Source organism: Mugil cephalus, chromosome 20 (genome assembly GCF_022458985.1).
Source record: "Mugil cephalus isolate CIBA_MC_2020 chromosome 20, CIBA_Mcephalus_1.1, whole genome shotgun sequence".
NCBI classification, from domain to species: Eukaryota; Metazoa; Chordata; class Actinopteri; order Mugiliformes; family Mugilidae; genus Mugil; species Mugil cephalus.
Window position 1 is genome coordinate 8,465,198 of NC_061789.1, and position 15,229 is coordinate 8,480,426.

Consider the following 15,229-nt stretch of genomic DNA (forward strand, 5'->3'; position numbering starts at 1 on the left):
CCACACATTTGAATAGAGGCCTTGGTTGTGAACACTGGGATTCTACCGGGAGGCACACATGTGCAAGGCATGTCAGGTTCATGTCCACGTCATTTATGTAAAATAATGGGAGCCTTCACCCAGTGTTAGCACTGGAAACCCTGTTTTATTGTCCTTTCTCAAACATCAAAGGGTAATTGAAGTAAGATACTCAAACCTTTGTGTTGCAATGTTAAGGAGCGAGGAAATCATTCATATTGACGCAAAATTCTCCAATGAATCACAGAAACACAAGTTTAATGAGATGATAATTACAGGCACAGGTGTTGGCCTAAAGGGGACAATTGTATACGACGACTTTAAAACAAGCTATGCAATGTTGAGGCTAATATCTACTAAACAATGGATATCATTTCAACGGTCACAGCCCAAGTTTTGGCCCCCCAATACATAAAGCATGTGGAGCAGCAGGGCCCGGGATAGCTAAGTGACAGCTTGATTAATTGCCTCATCTTCTCTACGCTAACAAATAGCTCAATCCCCCGCCGTTGCTATGATCAGCCCTTAAACACTAACTTCACCCCGACACTCAGCAGCTTCACTCGGAGGGAACTTCCATTTAGCTCTTGCATGAAACCACAAATTACAGCAGAACCTGTTGCCTTAAGAAGCCCAATTAGTAAAAGATGACCTTAGTTGGCTTTTGTTGGAAGAGGATGTGGCATTTATAAGGACATGTGTGAGCCAGATCCCAGTCCTCCCACCCTCCCACTCCCAAGCTCGACAGTTTCCATTCATTATTTTAAAGAACACAGCTCACTTTCTTTGGCCTCGGAGAAGAAAAACATTCGATGCAGGTATGCACACCTGTGTCCGATTCGCAGAAGTGGGGGTAAATGACAGCGGCTATGGAGTGCAATGCTTGCTCTTCATCCACTGGGATGCACCTCAGAGGGGGGAGGCTAAGAATCTTAGTACTTGGCACCATTCACCACAAACATATGCAAACATGCAAATCTATGAAATATGCATAACGCAGAGATCAAACTTCATTTGTCGATAGATGGTAACATGATGTATGCTTGCTCTTGATCCCCAGAGCCGGTTGCATTTCTCACTAGATTGTGAAGTCAACAGAATGGACTGACAAAGGTGTCTGTCTTCAACTCTCAGCTTTCGTACTCAGCAGCGTCAGACCTCCTGCAGCGGCTGACCACAAGCATGATTAAGCTAGCATATGGAGAAAACACAGGCAGTGAAAAATAGGATAATCGAAATATCACAGGCGTTTGGTTAAACTGAGGTCGGCCAGCATGGATGGAGCCCACACTGCATTTTATTTCCCTCGGGGCACTCAGCTGCGTCCCAGGTCTTGCTGTAACTTTCTCCACTGGAGGCCTACTATGCCACGTGTGGCTGTAACTCCCATCTGACATCAGGTCTGCTTCTGCTGCCCCGTATTTGTATGTAACTACCTTTGTAGAAGTGTTCGCCACTCGTGAAAAATCAATTCACGCACAAACAGCACCTGTTATCTTCAGCTACATGCCTGCTCCAAAAAACACCCCCGCTTACCAAATAAAAGTGATGAATAACAAAAGAGCTCAGGGTAGAGGAAACACAACAATTCTCACCTCATTTTTTGGCCGCTCTAGCTGAGAGAGCCCAAAAAAACAACTCCCTTGCTCCAGGATCAGCAGACTCTTGCCAAGATTAAACCAATGCAGGGAAACGATTTGTCGTATAAAAGGGATCATTCATTATACACAAAGAAGTGCAATGGGCTATTGAAGTCACACTGAAAACTGGAGCAGAGATAAGGAGGGCAAACAGAGGTGAAGTCACATGGAGCTTGAAAGATTCTGAAATCGAGCTGCTGTCCACAATATGAATCATTTCTTCTTATTAAATCTGTTCAGATTCATTCATCTCCATTTAAAAAGAATGTCAGAAACTCCCAAAACCGGCAATTCCCAAATTAACCGCTCTCATCTACCAAATGATTATCATCATTTCATTATAGAAAGTTTCTTCTTAGCTTCGTCCTTCTCCCTGCATATTTATATATATATATATATTTTAAAATTACGAAACATAGATTCAGACTAAGCATAACCAGCAGCTAAAGGAGGCCATGATTCCCACGGCGCTGCAACTTCACTTCCATGATGCGGCAGAGAAACAGCAAATCATCATCCATTTTTGGCTCCAGGTGTGATCCACATGTGTACATAAGGCCTTAATTATTATTGGAAAATAAGAGTCCCAGAGCAGCCAGCGGGCTAATGAGACCTCCGCTCACACACACATAACACACACATGTGAGCAAAGAGCTCCGTCGCTGCCAGCTGGCACCCACTCTTACTCCTTTTTCCTCTGAATAAATACTTCACCATCACCCCCAGAAAACACACCCACAAACACACACAAAGACAAACCCTATTCATTAGTTGACGCGGCTAAAATCTCTCCAAACTTCAAATCTCGCCTTCCAAATCCCACACTCTTGCACCCCCCCACGATTCAGCTAATACTCCAACTAATAATTAGGTCATTATTCTGTTTTTCTGTCAGGCACAAGATCTCAAACCAAACCCAACATTGTCACTTAGATTACAAAGAAGTCAGTAAAACTATGATGGATCTATCACACAAGAGTCTTTTCACTTTTTCCCCAAATTCCCTGAAGCTAACCAAAACTGGCAGTGGGGCGGTAGCCAGTAAAACAGGGAGCTGAGAGGATGGAGAGAGGGAAAAAGAAAGACAGGAGAGGAAAAAAAATGGGTTGTGGTGGGGGCATAACATCTGTGCTGAGTTAACCACTGGCTATTACCAGGGTCCTGAACCCAGCAGGCTCCGATGGAGCGATATACAGGAACGGAATAGTGTGCATGACAGTGATTGGGAAAGACGATCGTGAGTATTGACAAAAAAATAAAAAAAACTGTGGGGTCAGAGAGGAGGCAAGAGGAGACGCTCGTATTTCTTCGCAAAGAAGCAGCAACCGACAGTCTGATTCAGCACGACGAACATTGAACTTCACTTCAATGTGAAGTTCAAGTAGTCCTGAGGAGGTCAGAGATACCCGCTGATTATATTGGCCAGCTGGGGACCGTCCTAATTGACAGTTTGACTGTGGCACAACTGCCGAGTTCTTTTGGTACACCTTGCTAGCATCGGGTTGGGCCCCATTTTGTCTTCAGAACTGCATCAATTCTTCGTGGCACGGATTCAACAATGTGCTGGAAACATTCCTTAGAGGGTTTGGTCCATATTGACATGATAGCATCATGCAGTTGCTGCAGATTTGTTGGCTAGGATCCATGATGCACATTTCAGTACGGCTCATTGTAACGTTAGAGAAATCAGTTTGAAGGTAGTGAGGGGCCCAAAGAGTGCCAAGAAAATATCCCTCACAGCAAGACACCACCACCACCTTCCAGCCTTACGTACTGGTAAAAAGCAACATGCGTGATGTTTGTGTCCAATTCTGATCCCACAATCCGAATGTCGCAGCATAAATTGAGACCCATCGGCCACCTTTTTCCAGTCTTCTATTGTCCAATTTTTCTTGAGAACTTCCAAACAGTAGCCGCAATTTCCTGTCCTTAGGCGATTTGGACACTTCTGCTAGTCCATCTGCTTCAAGGTTCAACGTGTTCAGGGATGTTCCCCCGCATACCTCGCTCGAAACAAGTAGTTATTTGAGTTACTGCTCGAGTTTCAGCTCAAAACAGTGTGGCCATTCTCCTCTGACCACTGGCATCAACAAGACTGTTTCAGTCAGAGAATTCTTTAAAAGCCCTAGAGGTGGTTGTAAAAAAAAAAAAATCCCAGTAGATCGGCAGTTTCTAAAATACTCATACGAGCCCATCAATGGCATTTTAATATGCACTTAAATAACCTCTCTGCCACTCTGATGCTTGGTCGCTGCCATGTGATTGGTTGGTACAACTTAGGAACTGGCCAATGAGTGTCAATTCCTTTTATCTGTATCATGACCTGAGATTTGTACAAGCAGTGGATGATATGGGGCTATGAAGAAACACCACCGTTAGTATCTGTACAATACAGGCTAAACTGTGGGTTTCATACACTCACTGGAAAGTGGAACATACTATAAGGACGATACACAGCAATATTCCTGATACGACGTGTTTACATTCGGAAAGAGAAATGGATGTTGAACATGAGTTTAGCAGTAAAAGTTGTGTTTAACACAGCAATAAACTTTTGGCCACAACTTAATTTTTCCCAACTGGCCTTGGCTCCACTTTTTGATCACTTATATTGGCCGTATAGACAAATACTTTTTAAAAACACAGAAGCCTTACTGGCTCGGTTTTAGGTTAAATTATGCAGCTTGTGCAGCTGGAATTTAGAGTTCGCCATCGAGTAAGCTTGTGACATATTCCTGGCATGAGCTCCTGCTCTTTATAGACATAATATTTCATAATATTGACTCTGTATTCCTGTGGTGTTAACATTAGACATTCTCTAAACTCTAAACAAGCATCATTTTGCGGGATGTATCAGAATTTCATTTTCTGGCAAGCATAGACATTATGCAAGAAGAAATAATTTGTTGGTACAACAGAATGCTAAGAATCTCTCTGAGAAAGGAATTTCCATATCTGCATCAACATCTGACGCACATTTTAAGTCATGCTCTTTTGAATCTTAAACATTAGATTTATCTTTCAGTTTGTTCATCACGAGATCAGAGATGCCTTTGATCGGAGCCCAAACTGCACTCTGAGAATATTTAAGAATGAGACAAAAGTCCTAAAGCAATAAACTGGCCAGTAACATAAAACAATAAAAATATTGTTTTTCATCAGGGATCTTTTAAAATAGCCTGCAAATAAATTTAATAAAACTATTGAACTGAATATCTGAAAAACACAATTTGCAGTTAATTCATAGTAGTTGCCCAGCGTTGAAGCACACATTATGGTATTATATAGTCACCGGTCACCTTATTGGGGGTGTCTCTAAACTGCTCATATTCTAAATATCTAATCCATTTTCCAATAACATGTCAGATGAATAGATTAGTGTGACCCTCCTCCTTTAGGCATCTAGCCATGATCAAAACGATCAGAAGTTCAACCAAGCATCAGAACGGTGAAAAAATAAAAGGTAAGTGATTTTGAACCAACATGATTGTTGGGTCCAGAGAATGTTCGGGAAAAGGGAGAATATGCAGTGAGCAGCGGCTCTCTGCCTTGTTGATGCTACTGGTCAGAGGAGAATGTTAAGAGGGACAGAAATCTTGCAGAAGTTGGTCTACAGCAGCAGAAAACCACACTGAATGCCACTCCCTGTCACCTAAGAACAAGAAGCTGGGGATCACCAAGAAGATGAGGAAAAGAAGTTACCCAGTCTGATGTGTCATTGTTTCTGCTGGGACATTCGGGTGGTTGGACGTGAATATGGTGTAAACATCATTAAACCATGGATCATCAATGGCTCAGGCTGCTGGTGTTGGTGTAATCGTGTGAGGGATATTTTCTTTGCACACTTTGGGCTCCTGAGTATTGTTTCTAACCATATCCATAGTGTTCCCATCCTCTGATGGCTACTTCCAGCAGGAGAAACTATATCACAAAGCTAAAGTCATTTCAAACAGGTTTCTTGAACATGACAATATGTTCACCGTACTTAAATGGCCTAGGCTAGGGTTAGGGCTAGGGCTGGGGCTAGGGTTAGGGTTAGGGTTAGATCACCAGATCTCAATCCAAAGGAAAACCTTTGAGACTTGGTGGAACAGGAGATTCAGATGCAGCCACCTCAGCAACCTCATGGTCCTATTATGCCAACTTGGACCAAAACTTCTAAGGAATGTTTCCAACATGCCATGTAGAAAAAAAGGTAGGCAATCCGGTCCTAGCGAGGTGGACCTAATAAGGTGGTCGGTGAGTGTGGTCAGCTAATGATTTTATCCGAGCTAAACATTTTCTAATACTGATATGACAAAGCTATAACCAATACGCACAAGAAGAAGAATGTTTACTAGAGGGAGTTCATTTCACCTATATTCAGAAAGATTTCGCCGTCTTTCATCGTCATGGAGTTACATGTAGAAGAAAGGATGAAAAGAGTGGCAAAATAATGAATTGCAGAGGTACAAAAACCAAAATTAAGTTCATCCGTTTCACATCACTCTCCGAATGTTTCTCCTTCATGGCTTTCCCTCTGGGTTTACATCAGTAATACAAACGAAACTGTCAAAGACCTTCATTGTACTGCCTGCCAGAGTCCACACACTCAAAGCTTACTATGCCTGCCTGTAGTTTATTCTGCCTGTAATGAGAAATATGAGTATGAACACACACATCCACCCCCTGTCCCCCCAAACCAACACACACTTTTCCAATTATAAGCCTTCAAAGATGCGCAGATAAGACAGAAGATAGTTTATTATGTCTGTAATGAGAAACACACAAATGGAGGCACACACCTAAGAGGGAGTTCAGCCTGTGTTAATTTATAGCAGGATATAAAAGATGGTATAGAACTAAAACCACAACGCTTTTCCTTGGCCCTGCCCAGCGTTCCCTCCTCAAGTCCAAACCCATTCCAGCCCATGGTCCTCTCTAATTTCACCCCGAGCAGCAGAAGCTTGAGCTGAAAAAGAGGAATCTGGCCCCCACGTCCAGCAAACTATTCCCTTTTCCTGTCTCCCTCTTTTTCCAGAGACCACAGATCGACAGCTCTACGGCCAACAGTGGCCCAAAACTATGAGGGGTATTTTCAGCACTGTAATTTGAAACACACATGGTATACGCAGAGGCACACACTCACATTCAGAACCACACACTCAGCAAACGCACACTGCATTGGGGATAGATGAAAAGATCTATAAAGACAGGAGAGCTGAGAGGAGGCACGTGTCCCATTAGGATCAGGTTAGTGTGTGTGCATGTTGTTCTTGAGAGAGGAGTTTTGCGGCTCAGTACAGGAAAGCAGGGCGGAGGCCTCGTGTAACTACATAGCGACGAGAAAGGAACTCATCTGAAAACAAGAGGCCGGTCTAAGGATGTTTAGATAGCGAAAAAAAAACAAGAACCAAGAAAAACGTAAAGAAACCTTTGGTACTTGATGATTCGTCACTTTGCTAGTCTTGTGTGCAATTAAACTGGTTCAGTTCACTTTGAAAAGCTTTGCAACGAACAGCTCACAAACAATATGACGACCACAGTCTGACTGTGCCTCAAACAAGTGGAATCAAGATTAGTAACTCTTGGACCAAGAGCTATGTCTAAAACGTAATCACTCACAGGAACTCAAAGAAACCGAAAATCTAATCTGAAACTCAACCTGTCTTCAGTGGTGGGCCAGGATGAGAAGGGACGCGCTCGCCATCTAAATAGAACCGTCTGTATGCTTGTGCACATACATACACACTTGCGCTGATTACAGATGCAGTTCTCTGTTCGGCTCTTTCTGTATAAGACCTTAATTACCCCGTACAGTCTTATTTCCCATAAAAACAGCAGAAGAAGGGCTGTAATTAGGGCCTATATTTACCCCACCTGGCTAGGGGAGAACCCAGTTCAGAGCTGGCCACAGGGATGAGCCAGCCCCACTTGAATATGCTGCTCTGGGTGGAACTAGGACAGCAGTGGACACACATGAGCTGTGTCACAGCTTGAGATCCGGATCGTTGTATGGATGGCGATATGTTGCTTTTTTCAGGGAGCTGGTTCGGTTCAGCAGTCAAGTTTGGATTAATGGATGAATCAGAGCCGAAGCTGTGGGGCTCTGCGCGGAAAACCAAAATGTATGTGGAGCTCGAGAAGAGTTGCCAAAACGCAGCCTTTATGTAACCTGACAAGACTGAACTGCATCTGTTAACTACAGGCCGTTTGGACGAAAAGCACCAACAGATAAACCACAGGTGTATTTGTGGTGCAACTTCTTTTTAATGTCGCAGCTGTTAAAAAACAACTAACAAACTATAAATACTTGCATCAGGATTAATGAGACATCTGGTATTATACTAGGACTACATGGTGAGGGCAAGTGGTTTGTAGTGTCTGCTCAGGAAGAACGTTCTTGGTTCAAATCTAAATTCTGGTTGATTTTCTCCGGGTGTCCGGGATTCCTCAAGTCATCCAAAAACATGGTAGGTTGACTGGTTTTAAAACTGCTGCAGGTGTGCATGTGAGTGAGAACGCCTATTTCTCTCTTGTGGTGGTGTTGCCCCACCTCTCGCCCAATGTCAACTGGGCCGCAACCCTCTGAGGGATAAGTGGCAATAGATAACGGATACCACACCACTGGAAAACAGTGTGGTCACTTATCCTGTAGTGCACCTGCACATTCACCATCAATAAAATATTTATAGTTTGGGCTGGGCATCACATATCCAACGACTGTAGCCACCAAAATGCCAATTCCTGTTAAGTACAACTTTATTTTCTAGTCTTTATGGCTTACAGTAAATTGTAAGTAATTACAATTAGTGGAACAGGACATCAATGTGAAGACTCTGTTGCATAATACTTGGTTTGTGTCTTCAAAACTCAGATGAAAGAACCCATTTCTTGAACCTGATTGAGCCCTTGAGGATGCCTTAATCACTAAAGCACTAGAAATTCTGATGACAGATGGCTCCTGGTCGGACTGGGCTTGGACTGTCATCTTGAGCACCCCACTGGGAAGTAGAATAGATGATTCAAAAACATTTGATCAATATAAATGGAATATTAAACCCTAAAGAACAGAACTTGTTCTGAGCTTTCACTTCTGCTTCAAGGAAATCCAATCTCAGAAGGGAGAAATTCCTTCTTTGTTGTAATACCCTGCAGCTTTCTTGTGATATCCTTCCCCAGAAATGGTTTCAGAGAAGATTTGTGGCTTCTCTTGATGAGGACAACTCACTGGCTCTCATGTACAGAGGCGAAACAGACCTCCTGGTGAGGTTACAGATTCAAATAGTTTGGCAATTTCTCTGCCCCTCTCTGTTTACTTTGTGGCCACACTGGCCTTTCTCTGCCATCGCATCACATCAATAACTCTGATGAAAATGCAAAGTAGAGAAAGTAATTGAAAATGCCTTCACATTGTGGACAAACAAACAATTTTGTGCAATCTCCTTGAAACCACTCAGACCATGTGTTAGGTAATGCTTTACAGTGTTATGGTGCCTTGCCTCTTGAGGGTCACACTAATCTATTCATCCAAATTACTGCACTCATCATGTTTCAATGTGTTTAAGAATCATCGCCCGCATTCTTTAACGCCAACTCTAGCAGATGGGTTGCTAATAAGAGTTGTGGTGTCTTTCCAGAGTGAGAGTGCTGCACATCTAAAAGCTGTTAAAGTGAGGTTTTGCCCACTCTCCTCTTGGAGAGCTCCAAACCGCAGCCTCTCAAAGCAGGACCTTGTGTATTTAAGAGATATAGAGAGAACAAGAAAGCACAAGAACGCAAAACCCAAAAGGCAAGCACAACCCTCCAATAACCGCCTAATAACCATGATCTGTGTTCCAAATGTCCTTGATTTGAGGTAGGTTAGTCATGCACTGGATGCAGAAGAGGACACTGTGTGCTGACTGAAACATCTGCAGATTTTGGTCCTAACCATTTCAATGACCGTGCAGGGATAAATCAAAGTGGGGAAAGAAGAGACTGAGAAGACAGATTCTCAGTCATAAGCAGTTTAGGGTTGTGCGTCAACGGCGACAGTCCAGACCATACATCCTGTGACGTGCACCTTTCTAGAAATGCAATCAGTGTGTTTCCACTTTAGTATTTCCAGCTGCTTCTCCATCTCCCCAATTTTGAAATTCATTGTTTTGGATGAGTCCCATTGATGGGACTCATCTTTGGCGAAATTTTGGTGAAAGTTTCAATCGTCATTGTTAAAAGTGAAAGTAGAAACTTAGGCCATGTTTACACAAATCTAATTTTTGTGTGAAACCGCATAAGTCTTGCACATTTCTGCCAGCCGTCCATGACAATGGTCCAGATCTTTCTGTGACTGTAACTGCACATTTATGAACCCCGGTTGAACTCAATGTCATTGCCTCACCCCTCTAGGCCCCGATGTCTCAACACAACAATTAAAAGCAACATCAATGGTGGACTACAGGCCTGTGACGGTGCTGCTTCAAATATTGACCCTTGTTGGGTGGCTAGGGCAACATATACGGTTACTTTGCCACTACAAAGAGCTAAAAAAGGATTACAGACTGTAACCCGGACTGTATGTTTGTATACGGCGCGCAGCGTTGATGTGTAGGGTTAATGCCCATGCTCTGCTTCTTTATTGAGTTCTGTAGCAGAAACAATGTCACGCATAGGCCTGGGACATGTATTACAGCCATTCTACAACAAGAGACGGTTTTGCAATGGATCCACCATTACGGAGAAATTCTCAACATGAGGCCAAGGAAACCAGTGAAAAAAGATTGTTTTGCCACGTGTAACCCGACTGGCAAAGGAGTTTAAGATTGCCAATGAGCCTTCACCATTACTGTTGTTGTGTGTTATTGTTTTGCCTTGATTCTGAGTTTGATAATGATGCGTGTGTCTGTGTCTTAGTGTGATAGTGCAATGGTATATCATTCACTCAGCATTCCTGGGGAACCAAGGAAGTGCGGTGTCAAGTCTAAAGTCATTTGCATGAGCAGTCATTACATTCTATGAATTATAGACTATGAAGCATTCTGAACAGGCACACTTTAGATGTTGTTGTCTGAAAGAACACGGTGCATCGGTATCAGCAGCACACCGACTGCGGCTCTTTAAATCTTTTGCTGTTTGTTTGGTTCGAACAGTCACATTTCCGTAGTACGGGTATTGATTTAAAAAAGAGAGTGTGAGAGAGATGGAGAGAGGAAGACAGAAAGAGTAGAGGTTGCCCAGGAGAAAGCCTGACTGAGCTTAAAAACAGTCTGTCTTTCATTTTGGTTGCCGACACATCTCAGATGCTTGCTAACTGCAGATTTCAATTACTGCTGAACAATGAAATGTGGTGATGATGGAGTTGTTGCCTTTTGCACTGGCGAGCTACTTAAATTTCAAACACAGTATAATAGTTGGCGGAGGTCATGAGAAAGATGCAGCACAGACAGAATTTATGTGACTACTATTCAGCCGCCTTCGCTGCACCATTTCCTCATTACCTGGTTGCATGTGTTCTGTGGCCCAGCTGTAGGGTTGTGGTCTAGGGGAACTACAGCCTAACACACATAACCCACAAACCCAACTTTGAGGGTTAACCTTTTACACATCACATATGTCTGGTGTAGTAGCAATCAAATCTGTCTGCAGCTGAGTCGTTGAATTGCTTTGTGGGTAATGTAGGTGTAGGTTTTGGCAAAGATGTAGGCGATGGTAGTTCTAGCAGTAGATCCAAGGATCAGTAGAAGTGAAAACCTTCTTTAAACATATTTTGTGGTGTAATGTGCTGCCCATCTATCTGCCAAAGTCAGAAATTGTCATAGGCTTCGCTGAAATGTCCCAGCACCAATAACCCTACCACCAATAACCGCTGGAGTCCTACTGGAGCCACCGAGAACACAGACTACCCAACACTGATTCAGTTTAACCTAATGGGACCCTTCAGCTGTACTAAGTGATTTACATCCAACATTGGTTGAGTGTATTGAAAGTACTTTCTTTTTCTTGAAAGTAGCCTACATTTAGCCTCCTGAGACCCGGCGTCCTCATACGGGGACATTACGTTTTAGGTTTGTGACAGCCTATTCTGCTCCATTTAGACCTGCTGTTTTGTTAGCGAAGGGTCAATGCACCTGTTTATTTATGCTTATTAACTTTTGTAGTTTGATATGACATGCAAATTTAACAAATTAACAAGTACTCATTTCAGGACTTCATTGTTTTCAGTTTTATATTTTAGTACACCTTGATGATGCTTATTTTTATACTTCTTAGGTCCGACTAATCCCAAATACCTAAAGATCTTAATCTTATCTTAAAGAAATTACAAAGCATTACAAACAAATGCTTGGGCCTCAGGAGGTTAAAGAAGCCGAGGAACTGGTATCGACTGTTGGTCATTTTTGAATTACTTTTGTGGGAATGCACACCTGCATGGACATTGTTTGTCAAACCCACCACTGACATAGGAAGTCTGGACTTGACAAAGGTAAGGAGTCCTACTGTTGGCAGTTAGCAGACCAATCAGAAGGTGGACAAAGTGGCAATTCAAGTCAGCTGATGTGTAGCCTTGCTGAAAATCTGCGCTTGACGTCCACAATACATTTCCAGGAACAAAGAGGCCACTGTAGCAAGGAAAATTCCAACAGATGACATCAGTGACATCTGACAAAGCTGACACACCTGATGTAGATACCCAGGTCTGAAGGAGAGGAGGTAGATGACTCAGCTTACGTCACTTGAGAAAACATAGAAGTGTGTGCACTGTACACACAAACACAATATTGTAAAGGCAATTCTAAGTGTGCCACAAGGAAAATTATCCTTCGCTGGCTCCCTGCATTTCAGAGGCAGTGAACCCTGTAACTGTATCCCCTTCACGACGCGTGGGTGAGAGGATCACCCACGTGGGGCATATTTACAAAAATATGCAGTCATCTTCTCCTCTCCCTTCCACACAGACTGATGTGCCTTCCAGGTATGTCTGTGAACTCATTTCTAATCCTTTGTGGCATGCAGTGGTTTTGCAGAATTCCTCATCTTTATCATCGAAGGAGAGCCCATGAGGCAGGCTGTGCATCGTAGTAATTAAAACCGCCTGGGAGGTCAGTGTGAGAATATATGGTGTACGCCTAGTATCCTCCCATGACACACCTCCACACCCTCTTACTTAATCTCCCCTCAATATACACAAAAAACATATATATATGCTCTACTACTTCCTTATTGCTGCTGATGGAAATATCCATTGCCTTGAACATGGTGAATGCTGAGAGATTTCCATATAATAAAAAAAAAAGGAGAAGTGGTGTGACTGGAGAGGTTCACACTAATTTAGTGTGGGATGGGTACCCGTGGGAAGAAGAGAGCAGGGACTGCACCATGTGCACAACATCCATAAATCAGTAGTAGATGAATCAGTGAGTGGCCAGTGGTAAGCTCTCTGGGTTACTGTCAACAAGTTTATGACTCCATGTAGTGGAGGAAAAAAATCTGCTTATAATAAAAGTCAATGGGACCAGGACTATTTAATCCCATATTCAAATTGGTTTCGTTTTGATCTTTAATAAACGATGATTTTGAACATAGGTGATTTTAGTGAAGAGAAAAAAATCAGCAATGAATTTAACCTGGTAATCCTGATTTATTGTATTCATGTATTTAGATATTAGTTTTGTCTGTGCCAAATAAGTTTTCTAAGTTACAGGAATTAAGAGCTACCAATGCAGGCGAGCGCCTTGCGTGGCAGCCTCAGTCGATGTGTGTGAATGGATGAATGAGAATGAGCTACTGCTGAGGTAGAAAAGTGCTTTTCAAGGGCAGACGGTTTCCCTGGTTGTTTTGACAGTATGATTGGGGAGTTATTATAGTGTGGATCAGGGGTGGGGGGGGCTTACCTGAACAGGTGTCAGCTGGGCTCTGGGATCAAACACTCGCAGCATCTTGTCCTAGACAATGAAGAAATGAAGGAAAAAGACAAAATGAATGATGAACATTGGGTGAAAACATATATTAGAAACATATAAAACAAGAAATAGCAATATGGCTTTAAATGAGGTCTGTTGGACGATTAGCAAAGCCTCTAAGATACTAACTGGTTTATGAAATACATTGCTGGATCGTTTCCATTAGGGATGGGAAACAATATCAATACGGCAATATATCGCAATATTTTTTCCGTACAAGTGCTATAAATTGGAAATGGATCATTTGGATTAATAGTTTTTTGACTCAATATGTCTGATGAATTATCACTGATGTCATCTGATGTACATATATAAACAACGTGTATTTTAAGCTGTATTTAAAATTTGTCAGTGAACTATGTAGAATATCGCAATATATCGCAATATCATAATATCGCATATCGTGACCCAAGTATCGTGATACGTATCGTATTGTGAAGTCCTTGCCAATACCCACACCTGGTTTCCATCATGATTTCCTCTTTTTTTCATTGTTTTTCCTCCTTTCAATACATCATTATTAATTTTTTTTCCACCCCTTAACAATATTTCATATTCCTCGAATGATTATTTAGCACCTTGGTTTTCTTTTCATTCTCGGCCCAATCAATCACAAGTTAAACAAGGATTTACTGTTCTCTCAAAGTAATCGTGGAAGGATTTAAAGGCTAATCGGCCAGCTGTGTTTTTCGTAGCAATGAAACGGAACATTTCAAATGACAGCTACATATTGAACGTGTTAATAAAGTCCCTCCACCTCCGCATAGTTCAGATAAAGATCAGCACAAGCTCTCAGAAGTTTCCTGCATTGATCTCACTGATTCATCGTTAGCAAAAGCAAGAGGGGTGACCTCTCCGCGGCCTCGTGCAGCTTGACCCCCTTCCCTCCCCTCCCCTCCCCCGGGCATGCACGAGCTCGCATTCGGCATCAATCAAAGCGGCCAATCAGAGGGGCTCCTGCGTGATTGGGAGGAAATGGGGGCCTAATGGGATCAGTCTGTGACCGGGACATGCGTGTCTGCGGTCGTGTCACTCAATACCGCTGTGGGACTGTGATCACAGCAGCAGACTGACGTACGGAGGTGATAGCAGGTAATAAGGAGCGCGCACACTTAACAAACGTACACGTCAAAGAGAATCAGGAGGCTGAACATGACACAGTCAAGCAAACACACACACACATATAGAGAAGGACTGCGCAACGGTCAGCTACACAGAAAATAAATACAGCCGTCACACGTCCTGTCTGTCATGTTATCCCATCAAGTTGAAGCCTATGTTTGAAGAACATGATCAGGGCCTCATCCTGCTCCTGCTCCTCCCCCAGCAATCAAAGAAGGCTACTATTTGCTATTTTTAGCTTGAATTGCAAAGTGGAGTTTTGACTAATGTGCTGCCCCCCGTCCCTCCTCTGGCTCCATCTTTTTCTGCGTGTGGGTGTGGACCACCCACGAACGCGATGCCCCACAGCTACGTCTTCAGGCCTTTGTGACCCGGGACTAAGCCGAAGGCTCAGAGAGCGGCACTGGAACGACACACACACACACACAAACGCTTTTTACCCCACCTAATAATTCATGGACCCACCTGTTGAAGAACTGTCAGATTTAGGCAAATATCCAATCTGAGGTTTTTGGTAACTATCCACCC

General features: G+C 42.9%; 1 protein-coding gene across 1 annotated transcript in view; it reads right to left on the reverse strand.

The window, feature by feature from the left end:
- Positions 1-15,229, reverse strand: part of coro7 (coronin 7) — a 106,745-nt gene that overhangs the window by 83,504 nt on the left and 8,012 nt on the right. The window contains exon 7 of the mRNA XM_047571205.1: positions 13,511-13,561. Coding sequence (XP_047427161.1) covers positions 13,511-13,561 — 51 coding nt within the window. The remainder of the gene's footprint in view (positions 1-13,510; positions 13,562-15,229) is intronic.